This window comes from Staurois parvus, unplaced genomic scaffold (assembly GCF_062004578.1).
Source record: "Staurois parvus isolate SC_StPar_1 unplaced genomic scaffold, SC_StPar_1.0 ptg000251l, whole genome shotgun sequence".
Lineage (NCBI taxonomy): Eukaryota > Metazoa > Chordata > Amphibia > Anura > Ranidae > Staurois > Staurois parvus.
This window is the reverse complement of record NW_028318047.1, coordinates 7,754,671-7,767,519: the sequence shown is the minus strand read 5'-3', so window position 1 is coordinate 7,767,519 and position 12,849 is coordinate 7,754,671. Positions and strand designations below refer to the sequence as shown.

The 12,849-nt window shown below is 46.3% G+C and overlaps 1 protein-coding gene across 7 annotated transcripts in view; it reads right to left on the bottom strand.

The window, feature by feature from the left end:
* The window catches only part of DIP2A (DIP2 acetate--CoA ligase A), a 144,632-nt gene extending 132,449 nt beyond the window's left edge, over positions 1-12,183 (bottom strand). For 5 of the 7 annotated variants that reach the window (XM_089680886.1, XM_089680888.1, XM_089680889.1 and 2 more), the window contains exon 1: positions 11,814-12,183. In XM_089680886.1, coding sequence (XP_089537012.1) covers positions 11,814-11,904 — 91 coding nt within the window. In that variant the 5' untranslated portion in view covers positions 11,905-12,183. The remainder of the gene's footprint in view (positions 1-11,813) is intronic. The other 2 variants (XM_089680891.1, XM_089680892.1) reach the window with 1 other exon arrangement.
* Positions 12,184-12,849: the final 666 nt, after the last annotated feature.

The following is a 12,849-nucleotide window of genomic DNA, read 5'->3' as shown; positions in this document are numbered from 1 at the left end:
CAAGAAAGCTGGAGCATGTGTCTGCAGGAGCCTGACACTGCACATACGATCCAGTGATAATGGGTGCAATGTTTTGCAGTCTCCTGTAGGAAAAATAAATGCAAATTGTTTTCTACAAAAAATAATGCACTTATATTTTCCTAAAAGGGGAACCAAATCAAGGCTTACTGTTGGAAAGTTTATGGCCTGCTTAGAGAAAAGCCTTCATAAAACAGTACATGGGCTGCCACTGTTGACCTCCATTTCCAAAAATGCTAGCTACCTGCCTGTCATAGTGATGCCTTGCCTTTTCTTTTTCTAGTAATGATAGATTTAACTGGCTGAGCCAGTATATTTGACTGTTGATTGTACTTTTGTGTCTTGTTGTACAATGGTGTATTATTTTTTACACTTGCAAAACTCAAACAGAATTTTCCAAAAAATAAATTTTCAGTCATGACCCAAAAGTTAAATACTGGTAAAGGGATGCAGACCCTGAGACATTTCATTAGAACACAGAGTGCACCAAGTGATAATAAACCAGACCCTACTATTCAGAATCCGTCTGCACAAGACATATTGAAATAAACAGCTTTTTTTCAAAGCAACAAATGGTAGGAATCTGCTACAAAGTTTGTTAAAATCCCTGAAAGGTATGTTGATTAGTGGTGCAGCAAAATTAAAATTCTGGTGCCAAAACCGATTCCAAAAACTCAGAATGCATGTGGCTGAAAACCGAACCAAAACCGAAATGTCTGCGTACAGTACGTGGGGAGGCTCCAATTTTTTTTTTTTCTAGTTTCATGTATATTTTTCTTAACTTATGATTTTATTGCTAACACATAGGGGCCCAATAGCCAGCTTTTTTTTTCCTTCTGCATAGCTGTCACTTTCCCTGGAGCTAAAGGAAACGGTTTCTTTTAGCTTGGGAAAGAAACTAAAAATAAAATTTGTTTCTTTTAGCTCGGGGAAAGCGACAGCTGATTCTCTGAGCTATAGTGAAGAAAAAAAACCCCTGGCAATTGCATTTAAAAAGCAGCACTGACATATAGTGACAGCAAGTCACTGTATACACTGCTCCTCTCCTGCCTTTCCCCAACCCCCCTCCTCACATCTGCAGTACACACAGTCCCCTGTATCGGCTAAATGCTGATAGAGCATTTTTTTTGGTGGCCAAAATTTCAATGTATCCCTAATGTCGATCACCCACAGGCCATTTTTTATGCTCAATAAAAGTGGAATTACTCTTTAAAAATACATTATGCGTGTGAACATGGTTCAGGAGGGCAGTATTTTCAATATGAATCCAAGATTAAGAATATGGGGACATGTCCTCAAACTAGCTGTAGGAAAATTCAAAACTAGTTTAGATTTTACTAAAAGAGTAGTTCCTTGAAGTAGAATTTCAGCTGAAGTAATGAGTCAGTCATTGGTAAGTGAATTGAAACATGCTTGTAGCATAGATAGGTCTATTCTCAAGACAAAAATGTAAGAAAAATAAAAAAAGTCAAAAAAGGACAGACTGCGTAAACCATTTGTTCTTCTGCCTTCCCTTTCTATCTGTGAAAATTATTTCTCATTATCCTCCGTGGGTTCCTCTGCTTATTTATCAAGCCAAAAATATCTGTGTATGCAGAATCTGTACTACCTCTGCTGGCTTGTTTGGAATAGGAATGATAACAACTACATAATTTATGCCGTGTGAACAGCCCTGAACTGCGGCATTTCATCTATATGTTTATTTGGTACCAGCATGGTTCTATGCAAAAATCTTCAATATCTCTGATCAGTGCCATGTAGTGGAATAACATCTAATGTAATACAGACCATGGGAGTCTTTAAGTCACAGTCACAAAACCGATGCATAGAATTCATTTAAATTACTTGAAAACTAAAGTTCAATTTGATACCAACTACTGTGCATTGATAGAGTATGGTCTATGAAGGCCCAACTTCTCACTGCCACCATCTTTAATATGTACTGTAGGTCAATGTCATCTCCTACAAGAAAATAAGTGTCTGAACTGCTATGTATTCCAATGTTTATGATCTCCTGTCCGCTATGGATAAACACTGATTTTTAATTTATTAGCTCAGACAATGGTGAATAAAGTCTACTGTCTGCAGAACAATCAAAGGACATCATCTATACAGATTAAATTAGACACCCTGAGTGGTGCTATAGCAGCCACTGCTACAGAGAAAATTTTCTCTGCTTGCCTACGCCCTTCTACCATTCACAAAACTCGAATTACTATTCTCCCACAATGCATTGCATTCTGTGAATGGAGGAGGAGTAGCTGAATGACAGGATCACCACTGCCAATTTACAAAATGCAATACCTCGTGTGAGAGTTATATTACAAGTACTGTGAATGGCGAAGCAGGCAGGTGGCGCAGCTTTCTCTGTAGTTGCCATTGCTGGTAGCCTTCACAACGGCAGATGACAGCCACTCAAGACAGTATCCAACAGCTGTGAAGGAGACACTGCAGGGAACAGGAATTTAGAATTTAAATGCATATTAATTTTGCAAATAACCTGTTCATACAGTAACGCTGTGCTCCGCAACACAGATCTTTGTCACGTTGCTGTGCTGAATGGGTGGCTTAATCAAAAAGCACGAGTTGCAATACACCTCAACACAAAAAACTATAGTACAGGCTGCCTTTTTTTTTTTGCAGATGCACACTGTGTTGAAGTATGTTGTAGAGGTGCGTTGGGATGCCATCTAAATGAAAGGCACTGCAAAACACCAATGCATGTACGTTGCATTACAGTAATGCTCGAGTTTTACCAGGTGTTACCACAATGTGAATGCATTATCAGATCCACAAGAATAAAATATATGAAATGTGGTCAGTTATTAGACCGACTTGTATTGAATGGCCCCACTGGAAAACTTTCAAGGAGTAGGGGCTGCAGTCATTGATCAGTATATCCTGATGGCAGAGAGCTCCCTCTGCCAGAACACAATGCAAGGCTTTGTTCACACCTATGCAGTTTGTTTTTCATCCATTTCATAATGCTTTTTGCATTGTGCTTTGCGTTTTTACATGCGCATTTTTGCCATGTTTTTTCAGCTTTTTTTTTTTTGGTTAAAGTAGAATTTTTTTTGTTGCTGGGCAGAATAAAAATGCAAAATGCGGCAAAACCACACTACATGCGTTTCAGCAGCTTCTCTATTGAACTCTATTGTAGCAGAAATGCTGCTTTTTGCATTTAAAAAAAGTCCCTGACCTGTTCCAAAAAATGCAGCAGCTCAAAGAAACATAGATGTGAACAAGTCCCATAGGAAACTATGTTAAATGGACTGTAGTGTGTTTCTGCAAAAAGTACTAAAAAGCACATTGGTGTGAACCAGGCCTCACAGTGGGAGGATTCCTCCATCTACCTTGTTGTGTAGGTGAAGGAATCTGTATTTTTTTTTTCCTTCGTGTTCAGTCCATCAGTTAGATGGGAAAAAAAAACAGCTTTGGTCTCCTCTCCCCCAGTCATCTGCAACCTTGTAGCTTTGTAGCAAACCGCAGTGCAAAAGGCTGCACCAGGGTGCTGATATGTGTCCGTCACTTGTGAACACTGCTAAGAACTGCTCAGATATAAGGATTTACATGAATGTGTCATCTTTGAGCCAACATCTCACTCTAGAAGTAGATGCTGACTCTGGATAATAACTGGACAAAGATGGTGCTAACCTTTCACATACAAGCAGATGGAGTTACTATCAGGGTTGGACTGAGATCTCTGGAAAGGTCATAAATACCTGTAATACCCTGTTCACACATGGTGGACTCTGCCTGCCATCCACTTGCTCAGCAGAGGATCTACCTGCTGATCCCCCCTGACAGGTGGATGACAGGTTTGTGTCTGCTCCGCTTATACAGAGCGCACACAGCCCGCTCTCTTCAATGGGCAGCTGAATGTAAACAGACACTGCCTGTCCGTTTACATCCGACTGCCATCCGATCCAATCTGTTGGATAGAAGGGGGATAGGTCCTTATCCATCTGTTTTTGTCGGATTGGATGTAGATGGGTGTAAACAAACATACATCCATCCATTTAAACCCGCCGTCCCATACAGGAAAATAGAGGTTTTGATCGGGTCCACCTGAAAAATGGACAGAAGGACCTGATCGGAACATTTGTATGAAAGGGGCCTTACACACATCACTTAGCATGTGAAAATATATATTATTCTAAGTAGGATTTGTTGTGTGAGGGAAAAGACAATCAGATAAAGTAACACAGTAAACAATTAGTGTGACCAGAGAAAAGTTGGCTCAACTTCAATGCTAATCTATTATAGGGCAAGTATCACGTTGAGACATGGGGAATCTATATAATCAACTAATGTCTGCTAAATTCCCATACACATCAAAGTGTCATTCCTAATGGAATAAATTGTATTTCAGTCACTCTATTCAGACTGCCTGGACTCATACGGAGAATTCTCCATGAAAATCTAGTTTAAAATTGTAATGCACTTTGCAAACTGGGACAATCCAATAATATGGTGTTGAATTTTATAATCACAATTTCAAAAATACTGAACTGAAAAACAGTGTTATGTGTGAAGTCATTGTTCAAATGTAGCTAAAGATGACCATACACTATACAACCTGACCTTACAATTCCTCTACAACCTCTTGCTGATTAATAGGAGGACAAACCTAAACAACCCAGTTAGTTTGCATCTAATCAGGCAGGCCCCTGTACTTTATAGTCGATGGCAGATCTAAAGGAGATTGTACAAACAGGTTATATAGTGAATGGCTAATAAAACATCCAACTTAATCACTGTGTCAGCTCATTTAGTTTCAGTGAATATATGAGGTCTTTTGTGAGTCCACATATTAAAGATCAAAACTTAAATTCTATCTTGAGGATTAAATTAAACACCCTTAGTAACAGGTTACACTCGTATTCAATGTATTCAACACATTAGTAAAGCAGCAGCCCAACCCTCCCCCCTTCCCGATCTCCCACATCGGCAGGGGATCCTCTCCCTGCACCCACTGTCACAATTTAAGAACAGCGAGGCTGCGCACCAACACTGTGGAATTATTCATTCCCAGAAGGAATGAACTACAAATACTGGCTGTATACAGCTTGTAGTTCTCAATGAACTACTCGTAGTGCATTGATTCTTTCTGCTCTTCAGTAACTACCTGCCAATATAGGAGGTACGGGCAGTCAGCTGTATTGAGAGTCTGCAGGAGCCTGACATTGCACCCATGATCTGCTGATTTACCTGCAAAAAATGTGCATTTACGATTTTTTTTTTTAAACAGGAATAAACGTATCCTTCAACCCCCCTTCCAAACACAAGGGACCTGAATGGGGCGGGGGGGGTTAGGAATGGATAACCTGTAAAAAACAAAACCTGCAGGATGTGTTAGAAGGGGACCTGGGAGGGGCCCATAATTGGGCTTTAAAGTAGATCTAGTCAAAACCTTATATTTACTGTAGGATAGCGTGGGGAAGAGTTAGGCCCTCCGAGTTAAAAATAGATGCAAGGAGATATTTTCCACTAGGGACACCTGTTTCGAGAACAAATTCTCCCAACTTTAAGAAATTTCCTCTAACTTCCATGAGAAGTGAAGGGAAATTTTCCTAATGGTACACAGACCATAGCAAAAAAACTTTGCAGTGGTTTTGACCTTTTTCAAAAATTAGAAAAGTTTTAGGTATAGATACAGTAATTATACAGACTGTAAGGGTTTGTTAACAAGCAGCCTTTGTCACACCTCTTAAAAGTGATCTGCAGGTGGATCGCATTTCAGAGGACGTTTGACACTTACCCCAGGTTTGCATATGTGCGGGTGGTGCCGCTGCGGATCCGCACAAAAATCCGTGCAGCAGCACCACCCGCACAGAGCAATGTGGACCCGCGGGTGCCATTAGTTCTAATGGCACGCCGCCCACACTGGAAAACGCAACCGTACTGGAAGCTGAGGTTCCTGTGCGGGCTGCGTTTTCCAAAGAAGTGCAGGGACGACTTCTTCTCTGCGTGTCACTGGAGTCCATGCAAATGAATGGGCTCTCGTGCCCGGTCAAAACACGGCCACATACAGTGGGGCAAAAAAGTATTTAGTCAGCCACCAATTGTGCAAGTTCTCCCACTTAAAAAGATGAGAGAGGCCTGTAATTGGCATCAAAGGTAGACCTCAACTATGAGAGACAAAATGAGAAAACAAATCCAGACAATCACATTGGCTGATTTGGAAAGAATTTATGTGCAAATTATGGTGGAAAATAAATATTTGGTCAATATCAAAAGTTCATCAATACTTTGTTATATATCCTTTGTTGGCAATGACAGAGGTCAAACGTTTCCTGTAAGTCTTCACAAGGTTGGCACACTGTTGCTGGTATGTTGGTCCATTCCTCCATGCAGATCTCCTCTAGAGCAGTGATGTTTTGGGTCTGTCGCTGGGCAACACGGACTTTCAACTCCCTCCAAAGGTTTTCTATGAGGTTGAGATCTGGAGACTGGCTAGGCCACTCCAGGAGCTTAAAATGCTTCTTACGAAGCCACTCCTTCATTGCCCGGGCGGTATGTTTGGGATCATTGTCATGTTGGAAGACCCAGCCACGTTTCATCTTCAATGCCCTTGCTGATGGAAGGAGGTTTGCACTCAAAATCTCACGATACATGGCCCCATTCATTCTGTCCTGTACATGGATCAGTCATCCTGGTTCCTTTGCGGAGAAACAGCCCCAAAGCATGATGATGCCACCCCCATGCTTCACAGTAGGTATGGTGTTCTTTGGATGCAACTCAGCATTCTCTCTCCTCCAAACACGACGAGTTGTGTTTCTACCAAACAGTTCTATTTTGGTTTCATCTGACCATATGACATTCTCCCAATCCTCTTCTGGATCATCCAAATGCTCTCTAGCAACTTTCAGATGGGCCCGGACATGTACTGGCTTAAGCAGGGGGACACGTCTGGCACTGCAGGATCTGAGTCCCTGGTGGCGTAGTGTGTTACTGATGGTAACCTTTGTTACGTTGGTCCCAGCTCTCTGCAGGTCATTCACTAGGTCCCCCCCCGTGTGGTCCTGGGATTTTTGCTCACCGTTCTTGTGATCATTTTGACCCCACGGGGTGAGATCTTGCGTGGAGCCCCAGATCGAGGGAGATTATCAGTGGTCTTGTATGTCTTCCATTTTCTAATTATTGCTCCTATAGTTGATTTGTTCACACCAAGCTGCTTGCCTGTTGCAGATTCAGTGTTCCCAGCCTGGTGCAGGTCTACAATTTTGTTTCTGGTGTCCTTCGACAGCTCTTTAGTCTTCACCATAGTGGAGTTTGGAGTGTGACTGTTTGAGGTTGTGGACAGGTGTCTTTTATACTGATAACAAGTTCAAACCGGTGCCATTGATACAGGTAATGAGTGCAGGACAGAGGAGCCTCTTAAAGAAGAAGGTACAGGTCTGTGAGAGCCAGAAATCTCAGGTGACCAAATACTTATTTTCCACCATAATTTGCAAATAAATTCTTTCCAAATCAGCCAATGTGATTGTCTGGATTTTTTTTCTCATTTTGTCTCTCATAGTTGAGGTCTACCTATGATGCCAATTACAGGCCTCTCTCATCTTTTTAAGTGGGAGAACTTGTACAATTGGTGGCTGACTAAATACTTTTTTGCCCCACTGTATATGTGAATTGGGGGTTAGCTGGGGAGGGTGATATATCACCTCCCCAGCATCTTTTTTAACCCTGCTGTAAGCCTGCACCACCAAACCACAACCACATGCATTGCATTCAGTTGCACAGTGGCCCTATTTAACTGAATGTATTGTGATTGGTGGCAGCAATGACCAGTGAAGCCAACAGGGATAAACGTCTGTCAGAGTTAACAAGCAAACCATCATAGATGTGGCATATGTACCAACCTATCTGGCTGCCTATGAAGCGAAGAGGGAGCAATTGGGGGGGCAGTAAAACCACCTATATTTGCCCCTCTTAATGGCAAGTGTACACTAGGCCTTACACGTTCACTTTTAAAAGCTGCAATTTAATCCAATCCAACAAAATCACAACTGTGTGCATCACTTGAATGAAAATCCTCTCAAATATGAATGAGAATGCTAACTGGATCAGAAATGAAATCAATGCATAACTGTATGAATGTTACCAACAACATATTCTGCACCAGCAAACTGGACTCCAAATACTTGACACGGCTAGAAGAGACCAAGGCAGGGCTGGACAAACCCCAGGAGCCAGGTAGCCAATGCTCCCTAAAAATGATATTTAAATGAAGTTTCTTTTGTCAGTGGAGCTGGCTCCTAAAAGAAATGGATCCAGCTAACTCCTGGATTGGCCAGTCTGGCCCCTGAATTCTACATGAATTGGTCCACCTCTGGGATATGGTCTGTGGAGCATCTCTCAATGTTCACATTTCCAGCAACCTCCTTGATCTTGACTGTTGTAAAGGGAGACCAAGGTGTATGGATTTAGGTATGACAGCTGTCAGAGAGGTCTATAAAGGCTGGGGGACTTTTAAAAATGACACATGAAGCAGATGCTGGGCTGTCAGCCGTTTAAACATCATCAAACTGTTAGGTTTCATTGTTCCTCTGTTTGTATGTATATCCCCGGATTCAGGAGAAAAATTCAACCTCGTGTTATCTGTCCACACACAGCTCTGAATTTACCAGGGTCATAGGAAGAACTATCCACACAGTCTGTATTCTCAGCACAACCAATTGGATCCAACACTGGTCTGGAAAGTCACCTTTTTAGTGAAGGAAGTTTGAATCCAATGGGTTCCGGAGAGTCCGAGGTAATTCCTTCCTCTGGTAATTTCATAAACAAGGCCCATTGTGCAGATCCGCTTTACTACTGTTCCAGCCTGCTGAGATCACCCAATTTCACAATGCACTCCGGACATTTCTACCGGTCTTGCCTCCATCTCCCAGTACATCTGTGTTCTGTGAACATGCCAGCTCCCACTTGGCATAGCTGCCAATGCTCAGGCTAACCACAGAGCTCAGGGAGAAGTCAGGCACTCAGGCCAGACCAAACACACTGGGGAGCCAGCTTCATATAAACACAGCTGAGAATTTTGGTTTGTTCCTAAGAAGGGAGAACAGCAGTCAGAGAAGCTCTTCTAACCCATCTGATCGATGTTGACACAGGGAGTGATCAGCCACCTGGCATCGCCCTGACACCATGGACCTGAGATCTGAATTGGGTGCTTGGTGTCACAGGGGACAGAAGATCTGCATTGGGTGCCTGGTGTCACCAGGGACAGAGTTTAATTGAGCGCCTGGCATCACCGGGGACAGAAACTATGTACTCTGATGCCTGGTGTCACCAGGAGCATGAGATCTGAATTGGGTGCCCAGTGTCACCGGGACAAGAAATACATATTGGGTGCCCGGGATCACCGGGGACAGGAAATATGTATTGGGTGCCCGGTATCACCGGGGACAGGAAATATGTAATGGGTGCCCGGTATCACCGGGGACAGGCAATATGTAATGGGTGCCCGATGTCACCGGGGACAGGAAATATGTAATGGGTGCCCGATGTCACCGGGGACAGGAAATATGTACTGGGTGCCCAGTGTCACCGGGGACAGGAAATATGTACTGGGTGCCCGATGTCACCGGGGACAGGAAATATGTATTGGGTGACCGGTGTCACCGGAGGAAAGGAAATATGTATTGGGTGCCCCGTGTCACCGGGGACAGGAAATATGTATTGGGTGCCCCATGTCACCGGGGAAAGGAAATATGTATTGGGTGCCCCATGTCACCGGGGAAAGGAAATATGTATTGGGTGCCCCATGTCACCGGGGACAGGAAATATGTATTGGGTGCCCCATGTCACCGGGAACAGGAAATATGTATTGGGTGCCCCATGTCACCGGGGACAGGAAATATGTATTGGGTGCTCCATGTCACCGGGGACAGGAAATATGTATTGGGTGCTCCATGTCACCGGGGACAGGAAATATGTATTGGGTGCTCCATGTCACCGGGGACAGGAAATATGTATTGGGTGCTCCATGTCACCGGGGACAGGAAATATGTATTGGGTGCCCCATGTCACCGGGGACAGAAAATATGTATTGGGTGCCCCATGTCACCGGGGACAGAAAATATGTATTGGGTGCCCCATGTCACCAGGGACAGGAGATTTGAACTGGGTGTCCAATGTCAACGGGGACAGGAGATTTGAAATGGGAGCCTGGTGTCACCAGGGACAGGAAATATGTATTGGGTGCCCGGTGTCAAAAGGGACAGATTTGAACTGGGTGCCCGGTGTCACCGGGGACAGGAGATCTGAACTGGGTGCCCGGTGTCACCGGGGACAGGTGATCTGAACTGGGTGCCCGGTGTCACCGGGGACAGGTGATCTGAACTGGGTGCCCGGTGTCACCGGGGACAGGTGATCTGAACTGGGTGCCCGGTGTCACCGGGGACAGGTGATCTGAACTGGGTGCCCGGTGTCACCGGGGACAGGTGATCTGAACTGGGTGCCCGGTGTCACCGGGGACAGGTGATTTGAACTGGGTGCCCGGTGTCACCGGGGACAGGAGATCTGAACTGGGTGTCCAATGTCAACGGGGGCAAGAAATTTTATTCGGAAATATGTATTGGGTGCCTGGTGTCACCGGGGACAGGAAATATGTATCGGGTGCCCGGAGTCACCGGGGACAGGCGATCTGAATTGGATGCCCGATGGCACCGGTGACAGGCGATTTTAATTGGGTGTCTGGTGGCACCAGGGACAGGAAATATGTATTGGGTGCCTGGTGTCACCAGGGACAGATTTGAACTGGGTGCCCGGTGTCACCAGGGGCAGGAGATTAGAACTGGGTGTCCAATGTCAACGGAGATTTTAATTGGGAGCCCAGTGTCACCGGGAACAGGAAATATGTATTGGGTGCCCGGTGTCACTGGGGACAGGAAATATGTATTGGGTGCCCGGTGTCACTGGGGACAGGAAATATGTATTGGGTGCCCGGTGTCACTGGAGAAAGGAAATATGTATTGGGTGCCCGGTGTCACCGGGGACAGGCGATCTGAATTGGGTGCCCGATGGCACCAGGGACAGATTTGAACTGGTTGCCAGGTGTCACCGCGGACAGGAGATCTGAACTGGTTGCCCGGTGTCACCGCGGACAGGAGATCTGAACTGGGTGCCTGGTGTCACCGGGGACAGGAGATCTGAACTGGGTGCCCGGTGTCACCGGGGACAGGAGATCTGAACTGGGTGCCCGGTGTCACCGGGGACAGGAGATCAAAACTGGGTGCCCGGTGTCACCGGGGACAGGAGATCAAAACTGGGTGCCCGGTGTCACCGGGGACAGGAGATCAAAACTGGGTGCCCGGTGTCACCGGGGACAGGAGATCAAAACTGGGTGCCCGGTGTCACCGGGGACAGGAGATCAAAACTGGGTGCCCGGTGTCACCGGGGACAGAAGATCGGAACTGGGTGCCCGGTGTCACCGGGAACTGGGTGCCCGGTGTCACTGGGGACAGATCTGAACTGGGTGCCCGGTGTCACCGCAGACAGGAGATCTGAACTGGGTGCCCGGTGTCACCGCGGACAGGAGATCTGAACTGGTTGCCCCGTCTTTATATGAACATCTTCACGTTCCATGTTTATAAAGGCAATCCTGGAGTGTTTTCATAAAACAGACATGTTCAGCTGAGCCACCCACACTGCACTGCCTGCAGCCACACTGGGTGAGGATGGGTTTTATGAGCAGCCCTGAGGTCCCAGCATGCCTAGCTGTCAGAGATTGCCATGGCAGGCCGGGTATTGCGGTGCCCTGATTGGTTGGCAGACACAGAGGAAGGCGCCCTTACCTTCAGATAACTCGAGCTCCAGCTCCGCCAAGCTCTCCCGGATCTCCACCGGCAGTGTCTCCAGAATGGCACATCCCCCTCTCTCCGCCATCCCGCTGCTCCTTGTGTCATACGACTCAGCAGCAGCTGGTAGCCCGCATACCCCCCGCACAGGGCCCTTCTCCGCTGGCCAGCCAGGGCCTCTCCTCTTCGGCACACGTAGCGCAGTCTATGGCTCCGTCCGCGGCCGGCCACACTCAGCACTGCGCCTTCCCTGCTCTCCAGCCTGCGCTCCTCAGGCCTCTCCCTCCCCTCTCTGCCTCCGCTCCCAAGTCCACAGGACCGGCCTGGCGCGAGGACGCGCTTGGGAGCGGCCCGGGAGCGCGCGGCAAAGTTGGGGGGAGTGAGTGAATGTTAAGGTAGCTGCGAATCTGCCTAGTAACAGTACACAGCGCAGCCTGAGCTCGTCCCCGGCACTCATTGAGGAACAGACAGACCAGAGCGCGCCACCTACGCGCGTGCTCGTTTACAACCCGGCATATCGAGTTCGCCACGCCTTCGCCGGCCGATTGGTTACAACGTAAGTCGCCGAATTGTCATTGGACGGCAGAAGCCGCACCTTCACACGTGCTGGGCATTACACGATACTGTGTATGAATGGGCAGCCCATGGCACCGTGCAGTGTACACATCCCGGAGGATAGGATCGCTGGGAATCCCCGCACTGTCTATGGGGAGCTCAGCCCTGACATGCCCACCAATGGGGCTTCTTTGTGGATCTGTTTACCGGACAACTACAGGGAATCCCAACCAATCAGTGCCCAAACCAGGAAATAGGAGCCTAAACAAGGGCTCAAGCTGAAGATCAGAGGTCAGAAAGCTGGCGTTTTCCCTGTAGTTGCAACTTCCTAATGTTTAGTCCTCATACACACTGAGCGTTTCTACAGCTGCTGTTTGTGGCTACTGCTGTTTTCTTCTACAGCCAGTAAACTCCCCATCATGTAATCCCCTGTACCCATGCACACATAGGCTTTAACCACTTACCCTCCAGAGGACTT